Raw genomic sequence first — 19,446 nt, forward strand, 5'->3', positions numbered from 1 at the left:
TAATTGTGTTCACACATTTCATTTGCATGTTTTCCTTTGAGAGGAAATTAACATCATCAGCAGTGAGCTGAAGTATGTTTTCATTCCTCTTCAAAAAATAACAGCATTGCAGCAACCGTCACTCAGTGGGAGAAAAAAAATGTACATTACCACCACGTTGATTATGTTTGAGTGTTCAGTTGTAATGTGTTTTTGTAAAGTGGGTATTCAATTTTTGGTTAGATTTATACCATCCACCTCCACCTCCACCACCACTCCTAGTATGTGTGGAGGGTATTTTGTTTTTATTTAATTTTAGCAGCTCAGATATGGATACTGAGCAGGTTGGCAAATGTTTGAAGCAATTAATACTCTTTAAATCTGTATCCACAGCTTGCATATACTCACACTCTGAAATATCTAGTCTGTTTAAAAGTTACATTTTATATTTGGAGTCTCAGTATCAATTGAGATCTTCTACAAATCCCATACATGCAAATGTTTTCATGCTGCAGATTGTTAACACCTAATTTTAGAGAAAGTTATTTACAGTATAACAGTAAGTTTATCTTGAAATGTTAAAATGCATGTGCACAGCAAAACCAGTCTTCAAACCAGTCTTTTTTAGATTTTTATCTTGAACATCCTAATTGTCAAGTACAACCTGAAGATATTTATTATGAGTTCAAACCCTGGAAGGGTTCTATGTCTGAGCTCCTGCAGTGAGTTAGGTGATTCTTGCAGATCCTTACTTAACCCCAGACTCCTCCAGTGTGGATGGAAAGAAGCTGACAGCTCTGTTTATTTCTGATAGGATAGCACTTATGATAGCAATCTAAGCTGTTGCTTGACGTGAATCTCTGAGCCGAATTTGACGACAGATGCTGACCCCCCGTTTTCGTCACCCTCTTCACTGAGTGGCACACATGTTCACACTTTCAAAAGTGTCTGTAAATAATAACAAGGTGTTGTGTGAAGTAAACCATAGTAATTAATTACATTCAGCAATTTCCCAGTGAAACAAGGATTTAAAAATGTACTTTTTATAGTTGTGTTAAATTGTCTATGGCATAGGTTGCAGTCATTGCAGCCTCCGTAATGTTGTCAGACGGACAAAAAAAAATTCTAAAAGTAATTGAAATTTCTAAATCTTAATAAAAATGCTGCTTTACAAGCAATGTATTTACTGTGTACTGACTGTACCACATAAATCAAATAAGTATTCCAGAAATTGAGTGTTTGTGTAAATGCTGTTATGACCAATAAACACACACAGTATATCCTTAATTCATTGTTAAGTTAATCACAGTTGTGACCGTTAACGCAAAGAAAAACTAATCGTCATTATCTGCATCTTATGCAAATTTTTGACTTGATGGTGGCATGTGTCTGTGTTGAGCAATTTAGCTGCTCTAAATGTTCTGTCCATAATCAGAAGTGTGTAACACTATTAGTGATCGCTAAAATTGAAAGCATAACTTAAAACATTATTAGGACAGGACCGACACTTTATATACAGCATGCGCACTAATGATGACAATTAAAGCCAGCTCCTAAATACCTTGAGCTCATTCTGTGTTAACACCCCCTGGGATGTCTGCAACGCTGTCTGTTAATTGATGAAATATTAATCTATACAGATGGATCTATTTGTCAGTAACTATGAGAAATCCCATTCAGCCCTTTGACAATATTTTTATGAGATCAGTGCAGGATTGTCATCTTATGGCAAATATGTTAAGTGCTGTCTTTCCTGTTTTTCATATAAAAAAGAGAGGGAGTCCCCAATGGAGTAAGATGCTAGCGGAGGGGACAAAAACATTCCAATCTTTCTTCTTCTAAGTATTCTACGTCTTCCTCCCGCCCTATCCTCTCTTTCTCCCCCCGTCTCTGTCTCTCTCTTGTATCCACATCCCTGTCGTTTCCCTCATGGCAGCTTGCTATGTTATCTTTGTGTGTTTCTCTCTACGCTGACAATTCTTGCAGTGATCTAAGTTGGACTGCATTAGAAAGTGAAGGCAGCTGTCTGTTGCTATACTGAGGGACGTGTTTGCTCTACTGCAAAGATGAAGGACCATGAATCCTTGACATCCTCCCTTTTCACTCCCCTCCTCCTCCTCCTTCTACCATCTCATTTAGACACAGCGACTGTCTGCTCAGACTTGTTTTTTTTTTCTCCCTCTGAGTGACAGCATATGGCATGGACATTTTCTAAAATGCATGCGCCTACCATCGGCTGCTTGTACTTACCCTTCGTATTTTTTTCGAGCTACAGGCCTGTCGTGTAATTTGTTACTCTAATTCGAACAAAATACACACAGTTTAATTTAGTTTAACACAGATTCTAGTGGATAAAACAAGAAACATTAACATTTCTAGATAGATTTCTCTGCTTGTATTGTAGCATATACTTTATCATATTAAATGTTTTTTTAAGGATTGTGTGCAAGTGCATGTCTTTGTATGTGACTGTGCGCGTGCACATAGTGTATGTGTGTGTGTTTGCCAGTCTGTTTCTCTTTGTGCTTTTTTTCTTCTTCTCCAGAACCAGTTTGAGGGCGGACACAATGCCTTTTTCTTTTTCTATTCTTTTCTTTTCTTTTTTTCAAGAAACTAACCTTCCACACATACATCCTGTTCTGTTTTTTTATGATCCATGCTATAATGTGCCTATAGAGCTTAGGGTTCACTAAATGACTGATTATAACAGAAACACATTCATAAGTAATGGTGGAAGGTTGATTTATTCAGGCCATATATGCCAGGCATATTATTTACAACGAGTATGTCATTTGTTGCTTTAAACTCCTTGTTCTCTTCATTTCCAACACATTGAAACAGAGGCTTTGTTTCATCTCCTTCACACTAGGTGTGTGTGCACTCATAAGGAGACGAGGCAGCTCCGCGCCTGTTGGGGATTGGCAGGAATAGACAATCCCCAGGTGTACTAAACTAGGTTTAGCACTAAGGCTTTTAATCTGGACTTGTAGGAGATTCATGTGCATTCATAGATTTGCCTCTGTAATTATCATACCCCCAGTGGCAGCCAGAGAGACATTTGCCTAAATCACTGATGTCCTCATTACACTGTTTACATTTTAATTAGACATGCTAAAATCTTGATTATTTTTTTTTCCATGGCCAAAAAAATTGACGGTCTTTCTATCATTCCTCTATGTCTTGGACTATGCCTATTTGTTGCCTGGCTGTAAGTCGCAGTAATGTGTGCATCTCACTATAAATAAAAAGGGTTCTTGTTGTAATGTAGCCTTTTTTACAGCCTCTTAGAATGATTTATAATGCAGTAATGTGGCTGAGAGAGTCATTCATAGGTTGCTTTATGAACAACATCTGAATGGAATGGCAGTAGACAGCTCTAGTACGATAGTCTCAACATCTTATTTATCCATAAGCAATCGTACAACATTATGACTGAATCTGCTTTTCATATCTTTAAATTATGTCTTTGGACAGATTATTTATTTTTACTGTAAGGCAGTGAATATCAAGCCCCCAAGGACTATGATTAACCAAATCTACAATTCCATGACTTTTGAAAATAGCTGGCACTTTGAGCTGTCATTGTGTGCCTGAGTACTGTTGCTTATCATTGAATAACCTTGGTTAAGAGAGGTGTTTTTTCCCCTCCTTCTTTCAAGGAGTTTTTTTTTTTTATTGCATGCTGTTGGGGAGTTTCGTATTGTGAGAGAGCAGCAAGCCTTTCACAAGAGGATAAGAGAAAACTCAATATTTTTGCTGTATTGAAATTCCTCTTGTGTTCCCACAAAACAGTGTCTGACTAATCTGGCCATCGAGGCCGCCATTCTAGCTGGACTGAAAACCTATGCAACAAGAGAACCTTTCTGTACTTTTTCACCGCACCACATTTGTAAGCTTCATTATACATATAGTTATATTTATCTAAATGTTTGAAATGTACTTTTTTTTAATTGTCTAAAATTGGTCTTGATGCTGACCTGTCTTAATCATTATAACCCCTTAATTATGATAACACCAAGAGGCTGTGATCCCACCGCTTTGATTGAGCTACAAACACGTATCTCGCTCTAAATTTAATAAAAGATAATATATGTAACTGTAAGAACAAAATTAGAATTTGAATACATTGTTCTCTCAGAATAACTCTGTATTACCACCATTTCATTTTTTCATTTTCTGACATTATAATAATGTTATAATTCATGTATTGAAATACATGCTTGAATTAATTTTGATTTTTAAATTCAAGAGCATGCAAGGATTTGCTTTGAATATAAAGGTTTATCTTTATACTGTTTCTCATTGTCCCGTTCATCACATCCCATGCTAATTGTCTCAAATTGATATTTGAGACAATTAGCTGAAACGATGATCTGACGAGATGTGAGCTACCAGTGGGTTGGTTTTTTTGCAAAGTTCTCAGCGTTTCATTTATCCTCTGTGGAGTTGGTTGGCTGACAGGTTGGCATTGTGCCAAGTGCTGGCAGAGGGGGCCTTGAGTGCCAGGGATGGGAGAGGATGGGTTGAGGTCTGCCTGGTGGCTAGAGAGGAGGGGGATGAGCGGAGGGAAGGAAAGAGGGGATAGAGGGGTCGAGTACGCTGCCATAAAGGTTTAAAGTGTCAGGCTGCGGCAAGGCAGCGGGTGTCTGCAGTGACACTGTGACGTGACCACAGCAGCATGCGCAGAAGTGAAGCAGAACGACTGGATATTTCAGGATGTTATGTTGTTCTTGTAGTGCCCAGCATACTAGGTTGTGAGGTGCCGTGTGAGCATAAGCCAAATTAGTTTTCTTCGAGGTAGCTAAAATTAAATATGAAATAATAATACAACATTTACACTTTTATCAATGGATTAATGCATGCTTTCATGCAATTTAAAATAATAAAAGTTGTTCCTTTTTTTTCTAACAACTTGAGTCTCACTTGCACGGTGTAAGTGAATAGTCACTAGAAGTCTTGTTGCCTGGCGTGTGGCCTATTTGACAGTCCCTCTTAGTGTCCACACGGAATTAGATTCATTTAAATCAGAAAAATAAGAACAAGAAGAGCGCTCAAGAGTTGAGCATCATCACAGAGCTTTATGAGGGCTGACACTTCTTTTGTGTTCATTATCAGGAAATCACCTCAGGGAGTCGTGTTGACTTTGCATGGTCTAAAATAGCTGTTACATTGGACTGCCCCACGCTCGCTTCCACTCAGAGTATCTGGGGAGGCAAGGTGGAAATACCAAACGAAGGTTTTGCTGAGAAAAGCTAAACATAGTATAAACTCCCACTTTAGCGAAGGAAATCATGCCATTTGTCCAGTTCTGCTGTCTAGGATGTTATGTGCTCTAAACAAAGGCTCATGTTCTGTTTAAAAGGGTTTGATTCCAGTGTGTGACAGAACGCCTTCAAGTTTTTAGCTGGTTATTTGTCCACAGACCATTTTGTTCCGGGGGTGGAATAAAAACTAAAAGTATATTTTTTACTTTTTTTTTCCTAATTTAAAAGAAAATGTGTTACCATTTAATAATATGATGTTATTGTTGGCATAAATGAGCCTGCACACGGTTTATAGCAGCAGTTTTTCCATACAGTACGGAACAATAGCAGATCATCATTGACTTGGAGCATGATGTTTCCGCAGTCCAAACCCTGACTGCATCGCCTCTCCCACATCTTTAAATGGATCCCATGAGTCTTCTGCTCTGTTGTTTCCATTATTCATTTCAAAACTTCCATGTAGCATGGAGAGGCTAGAGGGGTGAAAAATAATTTTGTGTCTGAAAAAATTGATGTAGAGCAAAGTCACTGCTTTATGCAAAGTGTGCCATGCCTGGGGAGCATGTGAGCTGGCGTACTGTAGGAGGAGTGAGTGCTTGCGCGAGGGAAGGACTGTATGTGAGTGTGTGTGTGTCTGTGTGTGTGTGTGTGTGTGTGTGTGTGTGTGTGTGTGTGTGTGTGTGTGTGTGTTTCTGCCTGCGTGTGTCTGCGTGTTCCTGTCAGTCCGTCAGTGGAGCCTAATGTGGCTCCCTAGAGGTACCTGGGGGAGACCCATCCAGCACCCAGTCAGCCTCTGCTGGCGGCCAAGTGGTGACAACGGGTTCCCACAGAGAGAGGAAGTGTCATAGTATGTATGTAAACCAGTGACAGATGACTGGAGACATGTGGCCTGTAGACACCGGGCCTGAAAGAAAAGCAGTTTTGTCTCTTTGACTTCCTTCTTCTCTTCCCACTTGAGACTTCAGAGAGTGAGCATCAGACTCCACAAAAGCATGGAATACATTGACAACAAGTCAAATATGTGAATAAAAAGGATGCAAATCATTTGGCATGAAAAGACGCATGCTATGAGCAAAGGTTTTGTTTGCCTTTGAAAGGCTGTAGCAAAGGAGTGAGGAGTTTTTAGTGTGCAGAGCTTCAGGCAGCTTTTCTAGGTCACAGGTCATGTGGGTCAGTGTTACACTCCCTGCAGCCTCACTTCAACCCTCGGTCTGGAAATAGAACATGCAACGTCACCCAGCCAGGAGGGAGGTAGATTCCAGACCTCAGTGGCCACAGGCTGCACATGTGGAATCTGCTCATGTAGTTGACCCGAAATGTTTGAAACTCAGAATGCTCCCAGTAGGATATTGTTATTTCATGCATACCCAAATGAGCAAGGCTGTTCGAATTGCCTTACACAAAGTGGACCAGTATACTTAGACTCTTCTCTGTCTGCCGTTCACAATTCATCAAGGGATCTTGCACTAGCCAGAGGCAGATTTGTTTAACAGTATGCACATAACCTGTAAGACAGGCGAAACATCACAAATAAACTGTGGAATAGTTGTTGTTTTTTATTATATATTTCAGCCAGCAGGCCGTTTGCCTACTTTTCCTCTTTTAAGCATTCATTGTAACGGACGGAAAATTGGCACATAGAAGAGACATGAAAAATCAAGCGCGCCTTTTTAAAGATTTCACTAAACCTTGCAATTATAAGCCATGGAGCACATCAACTATTAGGTTTTACTATTTTTGTCATGAAAAGCAGTTAAAAATCTTTTTTTAGCAGTGAGGATGTAACATTTTTCAGTGTTTTTTTTTTTTTCATGAAATGTGAATTGGTTGTTTACACAATAGTTGTTCTGGTTGCTGGTAGTAGTTTACATTCACACGGTAATGACCATAAATCAAATTTAGGTTCTCCAAAAATTGTTTGCAGAAAGAGCAGGCAGTGAAATATGACTTTTAAAACACTTAAACACATAACATAAACACACACAAAAAGTGCTTACAGTGTTCGAGTACGGGGCATACTCATTCACACTAGTGTTTAATTCTATTTTTTTATTTTTATTTTAAGCACTTTCATGCGGTACCTAGAAGATATTAACTCAAACTGATTCAGTCAAGTTTTCCTTTTGCATTTTTATTAATGTAATGATTTTTCTTTTTTGCTGTGGTGCATTTTTTTGTGGTACAGGATTCATGGTTTCGATTACTTCCTAATAGCTTGAATGCCGAATTTCACGCAGACATGTGTGTAGTTGACATGTGTTACCATAACAGAGGCAGTGATGAACAGTGATTAAAACATTTTCTATGTATGAGTATGATTGCAGCATTGTGTATATAGTACCATACGAGCATATCTGAGTTCTAATAGTGAACAACTAGCCCTTTCCCTAATAGTGATCATTGAGAGAAAGCTGATTGTCCAAGCGACACCTCCTTGTCCCACTTTCTATCCAGGGAAGTAAAATCTATCAGCACTGATGAGTTCATGCTCCCTCAAATATATCGGTGCCAATTGTGTTTATTGTGAGCTCCAGTAGTGCTATTGTGCTATTCTCTAGTCCATGTGGTGCAAAGAGCCAATTCACATTTGAGCAATGGGTGACCCTAGGTTGTGTATATTGATGAGTAGGATTTGTTTCTTAATAGAATTGTGTCTAATTAATTAGCTTTTAATTGGTTGAACTCTGTCCATGCAAATGCAGCACAATATAGAACAATCATTGCTTTAAACTGCATCCTGAGGTTGATTTAATGAAATGTGGGAAATGCGTTTGTTGTGTCTGTGTATTTCTGTTCGGTGGGGTGAAATTCACTCCTTCCCAACATACTTGAGGAACCAATTTACAGCACCAGAGAGGTTTTAGTTCAATAAAGAGAACATAGAACTGTTTGAAGTGCCTACAACTAAATGTCAATTCATTATCTCATCTGTTTTTATCAAATGCTTTGTGCGACAGATTAACCTTTTTTTTTTTTTTTTCATAATCTATTACGGAAAACTCTAGAATCATTTTCATTGCAAAGCCCCTCTTGCTTTCTTGCCTCTGAGTCATTTCTTGCCTCTGAGTCATTTCTCATTTCTGTCAAGTATTTGAAGGCAGCCATTCCCACATTCACCCGCCTCACGGTGGTTTAAAGTTGACTTCAATGACAGCTCTCATTCAGGACCTCTCCCATTTATACAAATGACACAACAGAAACAATCACACTATTGCTCCTATACAACATGCACAGAGATATTGCTTAACAGTTTATGCCATAGTCCATCAAAAGACAAATATTTGTAAACTTTTGATTGTCACTATTTGTTTGGACCATTAGCAACCACGAACAGCTCTTGCTTTTTATTGGTTCATTTTCAGAACAAGACATTCAGTGTTTTAACACAACCCGATGGAGCTAGAGTGTAAACTGTTTGCCGTCCTACCATTTTTCATTTTGTGTATTTTGAAGTGGTTTATAAGAGGAACATACACTGCAGTTTTATTAAAGCATGTTTCACCGAAATGGTTTGCCCCTATAGCTTAAGTTTTTAATATAGCTTACATTTTCAAAAAATTGATGGAGCCAGATACTCTCAATAATTCCACCCCAATCAACTTACAATTATTTTCTAATACAACTAAACTAGAATTTTAATTAAGCTTTAAGGGAAAAGTATTTTCTCCTGGATTGGGGTTGCAGTTTTAAACACATAGTTAACGTTAAGAATTAAAATAAAATTAAAAAAAACACAACAGAACTACTTGGTGATGTTAAGGCAACAAAACTGCTTGGTTAGGTTTAGTAAAAGAGCATTGTTTGGCTCAAAAAAATATGTTTGTCACGTAACTCAAGTTATGTATGTAATGTTAAACATTTGACTTAACATTAAAAGAAGTCAACATTGACTTTTGGTTTCACACAGGACATGAACAGTGGTCTCATAGTTGAAAGTCATTCATTTGTTTAACATATCAATCCACCCGACCTCCTACCAATACCTGCTTACGCTGATCTTAATTAGAAATGTAACTGTCAAATTCAGGAAAATAACAATTTCCCTAACAACACTGCAGTTTTGTTTTATGGGAAAGTATTTTTTAGGAAACCAGGATGCCTATTCATGTGCAATTATGCATGGCCTTTTTTTGTTTAAATTATTTTGATGTCCATGTTATCCCATTCCACCCCCATCACAAATTGATGTTGTGGTAACAGATACAAAACATACACTTATATATTTTGATAAATTATACGAAATATTTAATTCCTTTAAAACCAAACTTACTTTTACAATCAAATTCTGTAATACAGCTCCATGATACTGTACTGACCATGCCACCTTAGCTCTTAGAAGTCATTGTTTGCCAGTGGGCGAACCAATCTTCTAGACGGCTCTTTCCTTGTAAAAGTTCCCCTTTATGGCTTCACTACTGCACTTCAGTAACTTTATTACAGTATAGCTGAGAGATTTCTATTTCATATTGACCTAAGATTGCTTCAGTTGTCTCATTTCACCTTTTGTCTGGCCTGTGTTGGAGAAGTGACCTTCTTTGAGACTTGCAGTCGATACCGCAGAATGCTTCAGAACGCTTCGACAGAAAGCTCGCATTGGTTACAGGCTGACGTCCTTTTTCTGTTCACTTGGGTATTTTCAATTAAAGTTCCATTTGAGCCTTTAATCGGTTTTAATGTGAACGCAACAATCTGATTTTGCTTTTGTTCTGTACAATTGCATTTCCATTAACTTCTGTTTAACTGTCTGGAATGATTTTAAGCCAATTCAAACAAATCAGGAGTTTCAGTTGGACACCATATTTAGGTCCTGTTTTCTTGTGTTCTCTCTGATGTTTTTGTCTTAGAGAAAGAATAGTTATTTTTTCATTATTGTTTATTGTATTATTGTTTACCATCTGATCTAAGCACAAACAGTATGTGCTGCTCTATTTTTATTGTATATAAATGCTTAAACATTGGTGTATAGCAACCGGCGCATCTCCAGTAGCTATATAGCAGCAGTTTCTCTGTGAATCGTTGAAATAATGCCACTGGCTGTGCACATAGTCTGATATGAACGTCAAGATCACACTGTGAAGAATGAGATTTTTTTACAATGTGATTTCTTTCCTGTCTTTACCCGGTTAACATGGCTGTAAAGTCTAATGGTTGGAAGTGTAATCACAGTTGTGAATCGGACCAGTGAACAAGATAATCTGTTAATTTCCAATGGGGCTCGGCCTGTTGGTTTGTAAATCAGATGACTGGCTCCTGGTGCCATTAAACTGCTTCCTTCACAGTAGAAGTCAAGATGTGCTAAACGTGATAAAAATCCAGAAAATATCACCAATGTTTTTATAGTTTTTTTCCCCCCATCAGCCTGTGCCTCTTTGATATGGAGTCTTCCTCGGGGTAACAGGGCGTTGGGGAATGAAGATGTTAGTGAGTAGCTTTTGGTCAATGAGCCTTCGTGTAGCAAGGTCACAATCTGCCTCTCTTCTCTTTTGAAGTGTGTAAGTGATCCCTTGAGAGGCGGAGTAGCCAAGTTCATAGAGGCTCGCAAAAACCACTGCTCCTACTGTAATGTGTCTCTACTGTTAAACAAGTTTCACCAAGTGCTTGAATTCAACAACTGTGTTCTTTTAACTAACAAGCCATTTGAGTATTCATCAGTATTATGCACTACAGAACACTATGAAGCCTGTCTCCCATAATTGTGTTAGTTTTATTCAGTGTACAAGTTCTTCTTGTGAGTGGAGAGCTATTAGTTTAGCATTTGTGTGGATTTAGCATACTTAGGGTAGTAATGGAAGATGTAGCCTCGGGGGCTTTTTGGCCTGAAGAGTCATGGTTTAATTAGCATCACCGAGACAGCGGAATCACAGCGCACAGAATCTCTTAACTTCACGATTTACTGTATTACAGGGTAAAAAATGAGAAATAAATGTTCCCCTCAAGCCAATAGAGTTTATCATTAACTCAGCCCCAAACCCATGGGACTTGAGAATATACAGGGTATGTAACAAAGAATACATTATTACATCAACTTGAAGATTGCAAAATCTGTGTACATTCACTAACAACAACTGTGAAGTTTGCCATATATGATGTGTATTTTTTATGACAACAACATTAGTTGGCTTACTCTACCATATTGCTGTCCCTTACAGCAACCAGAAGCTTTGTTTAAATATGTATACGTTTGCTTTGTCTGCACCAACTTGTCTGAGTTCGCACTCGCATTTCTGCAGATATGGTGTATTTCTCAGGATAAACATGTGTTGCGTTTATCCAATCTTGCATCAGTTAACATATAGAGAACTGTTTTCTTGTGCCCATATGACACCACTTTAGGATTAATAATAACTGTGCTGGGAACGAATAGACAATTAATTACAATTATATTTTTTTTTTAAATCTGATTGATTTAAGATTATTTACAAACTAATAAAATACCACTAATTAGTTTATTTACATTGGTAGATTTAATGAAAGACTTAAATGTCAAATTTGTAACATTGTTCAATGGATACATTTATCTCATTGTCACATTAAGTGCACATTGTTATGCTCTTGACGGTTAAAATGAACATTTGTGATTGATCTACAACATTATAATGTGTATTTGATTAATTACAAAAAAAGAATGGACTAATCGAAAACTATTTTCAATATCTAATATCTCACGTTTGATCTTATTTTTAATCTTATATTTGATCACATTGATCTAATCTGATTCATTGTCATTGTCAAATTAATAAGGTGGGGCATTTTTTCAGTAATATAAGGTTGCCATGGATACACTAGATAACCAGCATGTAATCAGCAAATGTTTCCGGCCTTCTTTCTCTCTGTTTCAACTTAAGTATTGTGCCACAGATAACGGTGTTGCAGACATTTAGGAATGCTGCTTTAAATGAATAACCTGTGTTTACTAAATTGAAGTGATTACAGCTCTGTCACAATGGACTGTCTAACCTACTTTGCCACAGGAAGTTGTCTGCCTGTCTGGCAGGTTATCTACAATAAACATACTGTTTAAGTGCATGCTTGCACAATCATTTTCCACCTTTTGTGTTTGGATAAGTATAGAATGCACTGGGACTTTGATAGTGTGGAAACATGCTAGTAATTTGCGGCCATGGGTGGTCAGACTGTGAAATGAATGGGCAGTAGCCCTTTAAAAGACAGTGACTGAGGAAGGCATATCTTTTCTAAATGAGGGGTTAAATGGCACCCTGCCATCTACAGATTGGAATTACTGCCACATGGAGCTCTAAATTGAGTTTAAATAGTCTTAACTTGATATGTGAGATAAATGAGATTCTGTAGCTGTACCGATTACCGTTTCACATTGTATTAGAATGTTTTGCCCCACCCCTACTTAGAATACCTCCAGTGAATTTGAATATGAATATGAGCTTGTTTTTATTTATAAACGTAATTACTGTCTGTCTGCAATATTTGCACGCTTGTCAAGTAGAGTGGTCTGTGTGCGCAGAATAAAAGCAAAAGCTCCCATAATTATGTTTATGTCCGGCGATGAAAATCCCAGGGTTGTAATGATCAGTAATTATAAATACTTTTCAGCATGTCTACTGCCTCAGCTGGGACCATTGTGTGGTGTGAAGTGCAGAGTTTGTGCAGCTTAATTATGACATTGTACATGACTAAATGTACCAGTCTGCTTCAGCCCTGCAAAACACTTCCAGTGCATAATCACGCTCAAGTCTGACTTTAAAGAGCTCATTACAGTTAGTTTTCTAAAGAGCAGCTTATAAAACACAGTTACCTAATAAGCATCTTTGGTGGTGCAAATTGGTAAAAATGGTAATGAGTCTGATTAGGCCACGTTTCAATTACGACAGCTTTCACTTCCCTCCCCTTCTCCCTCAACCCTCCCACCTTCCCCTCCCCCAAACCAAAAAAAGAAGGAGCAAAGTCCAGCTCTTTATGCTTGGGAATCCTCCTGGAAGGCATTTTCTCTCTCTCTCTCTCTCTCTCTCTCTCTCTCTCTCTCTCTCTCTCTCTCTCTCTCTCTCTCCCCCTGTGTCTCACATACACTCATGCACACACAGAAAGAGGAAAAGAAAACGGCTCTGCCACCTCTGTGCTTCCTTTCAGCAGCACAGTAATGAATAGAGAATTGTGCAAGCGGCGGTCCAATTTACGCACTGGGAAATTGGATGGACAGAGTGGAGGCCCACTCTTGTTTGCTTAAAAACGGCCTAGGCTACCAGATTAATAGTTCCCAAAAAGGTCAGCATCTCTGTTTCAGCATTGATGATTACTGAACCAGAAATTAAACACAATAGCGTAGCATAACAGTATGGCATCACATGTCGAATGCATTTTGCATCCACCAGGTCTATTTTTCTTCAAAAAGTATGAGATAATTTAAAGTATATGATATAAAACAGAAATTCTCATTTTTTATCCCTGGGATGAGTCTATAACATTTTTTTGCTGTTAAAACAAAACATGAGTTTTAATCTCAAATTCCGCAGGGTGATCATTCAGATATGAGTAAACCCTTAAGCCACAGATAACTCAGAAAAATTGGATAGATGACAAAAAATAGTATCTTATAGTACCATCGTCTATGAGATTTATGCCAGAGGATTATTTAGATCTGTGAATTGACAGACAGAGTGGTCCAACAAAGGCTGTACTTGTTGGTGGCTGATCAGTGGAATTTGAGCTTGAGCCCCGAGGCTATCTGAAAACATTCCACTAATGGAGCGCTCTGTAATTATACCATTTCAAAGAAAGACAAAGGGACCTGTAGATGTTTTATTTGAATTTCCAGGCAGGTGAAATAAAGGACAACTGTTTTACCGTAATGCCAAAGTACAAGATCATTATACTAATGCACTGCTTCTGTGCGTACGTGGGTGAATTTCTGTCTATTTGTGTGTTAGTGTTTATCTCCATATTTATGTGTGGATGCATTTACTATCTACACTATAACCTTTGTATAAAACAAATTCTTTAGAGTCTGATTCTCCCTCAAATAGTATGCTTAATAGATTTATTATTAAGAGAAAACTGGTTGATGCACTGAATCATTTTACAGCACAAATTATGATAACACTCATTTTGTTATTTCTATTAAATTGAATACTCATTGGTTTATTTAACATGGTAAAAATGTTTTCTTATATTTCTCTTTTTTTTGCCTGTGGAAAGGAAAATACCTGGTTCCACAAATCAAATCTCATGTTTGAGTTAGTTTACTTGTGGTTCACTTGTAGAGTATGTTTATAACAGTGTGCTGTACTTAGAAAATCATCTTTGAGGGTTCCTTCCTCATAAAATACCTGATGCTCAAAGATCTCAAGTACACTTTGTGAGTAGCACTCCTTTGATTGTTCAAAGTGGCACATTGTTCAGAGAGGATTAACAGTAATAGAAGAATATCACTCAATAAGCTGTGTGCAATTTTGTTATTGACAAAATGTGTCTTGAGTGTTACTGAACTCAACTGAATGATTTTACAAAAAAACATTATCCGAATACTTACACTGCGGTATCCGTAAATGCTGTGAATGGCTGAGATTTTTTGGCAGACAACGCACTGCAGGTTGGTCTTGTCCTAAAACTGTTTTGTTAGTTTTGAAGGGATCATTTTATCTTAGCAATAATGTGGAAAAATAATTAAATCCAACACTTTTTTAAGAGGTATTTTAATGCAACAAAAGGGACAGGCTGCACTCTGGGAAAAATCCACTTATAAAATCATACTTCTGTTTTGCACCCACCTACAAACTTAACAAAACAGGTGACCTGGAATGTAGTGGGTGACTAATATTTAAATTGCTGTAGATGCACATTTGTTTTAAAGCAGTGAGTGAGACTATTATGAAGAGTGTAATTCATAGATTTTCTTCAGTTTATACACATGTAATTCAAGTAAATAGGATTTTGGTTTACATGAAAGACATTTTATTTTTATTTCTAACTGTAGTTATCTTTTGTCACTGCTCCCTGTGATACTACCATTTGTTTTCTTATTCTATTTTCTGTAGGTTGATGAAACGTTCTGTTCCAGCACAGTATGGCTACCATATTCTTCATGCCTGGGCTTTTTGCCTCAGGCTTTTTTTTCTTAATCATTAGCTTGGATGGTTGACAACCATGTGAGCCATAACATGGATCTCTTTGACTAAAACCTTGTAAATTAACACAATTAGTGCAGCATCATCCTGCTAATTAGCTCCTGGTGTCTAGTGTGGCGGGTGGGCAAATAGCTGGAAGGGAGTCAGAAGGGAATCTGCAGACAAACATTGCGTTTGTAATCTGCCTCTGGACAGTAGCTGTTTGTTGCCTAAATCCTGTGATATAGACTTAACGTACTGAAGTATAAAGTGTAGCGCTGCAGCGCCTGATTAGCAAAGGCATGGACCATTATATCAGGCAGCGAAAGTTTGGATAAAAGCTTCTCCTCTTATATGGTCTTGTAGCTTTTGGATCCGATTAGTGTTGATGTAAGATGTTTGCGGCTCTGTGCGCTATCTCTGATTGTTTTAAGCCATAACCTCTTTTATATTCTACATTCTTTGAGGCTATAGTACATCCTCTGATAATCCCAAGCAGAGTTATAGATGACAGCATGAGTAAAATCTTTTATTTGCAGATTGACTTTAGGATTTAACTTGATTATCCATGTCATTCAAACCCTCAATGCCAAATAGAGTGGCTGAGAGATGCTGCAGAGAAAAAGACAAGTGAAGCATGTTTTTTGTTTCCTCCCCTCCCTCACTCTGTGGACTAGGAAGCAGTAGGCAGACTGGATGTGGATGTAATTCATGCTGGGCTGAGGGGTTTGTGTGATGAAAGCAACAGAGCGCTGCCAAGGAAGATTGCTTTGCTGCGCTCCTCCAAGCAGATTTGAAACTGTCTCAGAATGCCTTAGATGAGAGTTGGATTATAGACTGACCTGCTATGTTTGTGTCATTCTGCTCTGTGTTGGGTGGATTAAACCACGTTAACCAGGTGTTGGGTCCTATACCCTACTCATACCGACCACTGTGTGTGTTCTGTTAGTGTTGTCTGTTTGTCATATGGAAGACATTAGGACCGTTTTTCTTCAAACGTTTTCTTAATGCAAACTTTCCCTAATTATGTCAAAGAAGCCTTTTTCTTTTTTCTTTTCACTTCCCCACCTCTTTCTCCCCAAACTATTGAAAGCAAATTCATGTTTAATGGACTTTTTCCACAGTATTTGACTTTCACTATTTGATTGATATAGTGAAAGTCAACATTTAAAGTATTACAATATTATTTAAAATGATTATCAATCATAATGCTTACTTTTACATTCTTCTTCCTTATACGCAATATCTAGGTCTAAAGATGCAGTGGACCCCCGAGCACACACAATGGGCAGAACAACACTTTGACATCTCATCCACTACCCGCTCGCCAGCCCACAAAGTAGAGGCCTACCGGGGCCACTTACAACGAACATACCAGTATGCATGGGCAAACGATGACATCTCTGCACTGACTGCCTCCAATCTGCTTAAGAAATATGCAGAGAAGTACTCCGGGATCCTAGAGGGCCCAAATGAGAGAGCCCTGCTGTGTTCTTACTCTGATAGCACCACTGGACTCATGAATGGACGAAAGTCAGAGAATGAGTCCTGGCAGGAGGGGATTTACTCAATGAACTGTGCTCCAGATGTTATATCTGTGAGCAAAGCTGGAATGACAGCTGCCCTACCCCCTACAGATGTGTCGGCTAGCATAGGCAGCTCCCCGGGGGTGGCCAGCAGCTTGTCTGAGCCTAGCTATTCCAGCAGTAACTGTGGCAGCCACACAGCCACTACTCTCCACTCGGGCCTCCCCTCTCAGGAATATACTGCCAGCTACAACGGCTCCTACCTGCATTCTAGCTACAGTGGCCAGAGTACTCCAGCCCTCCCCTCCCCACACCCTTCTCCTTTGCACAGTGCTGGGCTCTTACAACCACCGCCTCCACCTCCTCCCCCTACCTTAGTGCCGAGCTACAACGCTGGGTCTCCAAACCTTCCCAGCTACAATTATCCTCCAACAGGGTATCCATCTCAGACTGCTGTGGGTCCTGGTTATAGCCCTGGGGGTGCACCTCCTGCTTCTGCTTATCTGCCATCCGGTATTGCAGCTCCTACACCAATCCCTCCTTCCACACTGCCCGGCTACACCTACCAGTCCCATAATCATACACCAATTGCACCAACACCTTTGAATGGCAGCACATCCAATTCATTAAAACGAAAAGCTTTCTACATGAGTGGACATGCAGATATGGACTCTAGTTATGTTAATTTCAACTACAACCAACAGCGCTCCTCACAGAGCCCAATGTACAAAATAACGGACAGTATCTCAGACTCAAACAGGGGCAATGGCTTTGACAGAAATTCTGACGCATCGTCTTTAGCGTTTAAGCCAACCAAACAGCCAATGTCTTCTGATCAACAAAGAAAATTTATCATACACTCCGGCAGAGCACTAACTCCTCCATCCTACGGATCAACCAAAAGCTCACTGGGTGATCTCAGAACTGAGCCCTACAGCAAGTTTGGATCGCCCGTCATGAGCGAGCAAACAGAAGAGCACAGACAACACCTCTCTCACTCCCTTACAGGGCCTGACATTGGCGCGGCTACCTCGTCCATCCACGCTGCAGAGGAACAGCTGAAGAACAGTGACTCCAACCTGGTGGAGATGGTGACCACAGAAATCCTTCAGCAGGGCCCTCCAGTGGACTGGAGCGACATTGTGGGTCTGGATATGGCCAAAGCAGCCATCAAAGAGGAGGTACTATGGCCAATTTTAAGGCCAGATATGTTTAGTGGTCTTGCCACATTACCTCGGAGCCTCCTTTTATTTGGACCTCAGGGAACTGGGAGAACGCTGCTAGCCCACTGCATGGCCAGCCAACTGGGGGCTGCCTTCTTGCAACTCAGCGGTTCAGCTCTGGTCACCAAGTGGCTAGGGGAAGGGGACAAGATCATTCAAGCTTCTTTTCTGGTGGCCCGGTGTCGCCAGCCAGCTGTGGTGTTCATCAAAGAGGTGGACCTGCTGCTCTCCGACCAGCTGAGTGAGGAGAGCCCAGTGAATCGCCTCAAGGCTGAGCTCCTCATGCAGCTTGACAGTATTCTGACCTCCGCTCAGGACCATGTCCTTGTGGTCTGCTCCACCAATAAGCCTGAAGAGATCCCAGAGTCCCTACGGAGGTACTTTGCCAAGCGACTGCTCATCCCCTTGCCTGATGGGACAGCTCGACACCAGATAATCAGCCAACTGCTCTCACAGCACAACTACTGTCTTAGTGACAAAGAGATGTCACTACTGGTTCAGAGGACAGAGGGCTTTTCTGGACTGGATGTGGCACAGTTGTGTCAGCAGGCTGTGGTAGGTCCTCTCCATGGCATTCCTGGTACTGACCTGTCAACAATCCATCCCGCTCAGATGAGACCGGTCTCCTACCAAGACTTTGACAGTGTGTTTTGCAAATTCCAGCCAAGCATATCACAAAAAGAACTTGACATGTACACTGAGTGGAATAAAATGTTTGGTTGTAGTCAATGAAAGAGACTCATCAAACACAATTTCTTTGAACCCATTGTTAATTCTTTGAATTAACAATGGTGACGTGAAAATACTATATACAGTAAAAGGTTTGTCCTTAGACAGAAGAAGACAGTCTGGACATCACACATTGGTAAAAGTTAATTAAATGCTTTACATGGCTGACTTCGTATGCTCACTAAAACTGTAACGATTTGGAAGAAATTACCCCCCTTTTTTTGTATATACATATATATATATAAATATATATACACACTATTCTGCTGATCTTGAGATTTAGTTGCTATCAAGTGCCTGAGGTGGTGCTGTTAAGTTTTTTTGTTTTTTTTGCCTCACAATCTTCATTGGTGACACGTGCTAGTATAAAAAAAGCTTTAAAATGAGACAAAAAATGTGCTCTCTCTTTTCCATTAGTGTTCTACAGCTGTGTCTGTTGTGTGCTCTATGTGAACAGTTGTGGTAAATTTGAGTTAAATTACATTTATTGGTATCATTTCAGTTGGGCTTCATTATCTGACACCGGTTTTATCAATGTGTAAATCCTTTAATTACAATAATACTGACATACTTTATGTACAACGTGATTTGTTTTCTAGCAAACTAAAGGTGAATTTGGCTGCTGTACTAGCCTCTCCACTATAGATAG

At 39.3% G+C, this 19,446-nt stretch overlaps 1 protein-coding gene across 1 annotated transcript; it reads left to right on the plus strand.

Moving 5' to 3' along the window:
* The first annotated feature begins 16,574 nt into the window (after positions 1–16,574).
* fign (fidgetin) lies at positions 16,575–18,800 on the plus strand. Its single transcript, XM_054615964.1, has one exon. It carries the CDS (start codon positions 16,578–16,580, stop codon positions 18,798–18,800), a length of 2,223 nt encoding a protein of 740 aa, XP_054471939.1. The 5' UTR covers positions 16,575–16,577.
* The last annotated feature ends 646 nt before the right edge of the window (positions 18,801–19,446 follow it).

Source organism: Anoplopoma fimbria, chromosome 16, assembly GCF_027596085.1.
Source record: "Anoplopoma fimbria isolate UVic2021 breed Golden Eagle Sablefish chromosome 16, Afim_UVic_2022, whole genome shotgun sequence".
Classification (NCBI taxonomy): Eukaryota; Metazoa; Chordata; class Actinopteri; order Perciformes; family Anoplopomatidae; genus Anoplopoma; species Anoplopoma fimbria.

Bases quoted from the DNA above. Each gene is read 5' to 3' on its own strand.
- fign (XM_054615964.1), top strand. From the start codon at position 16,578: ATGCAGTGGACCCCCGAGCACACACAATGGGCAGAACAACACTTTGAC.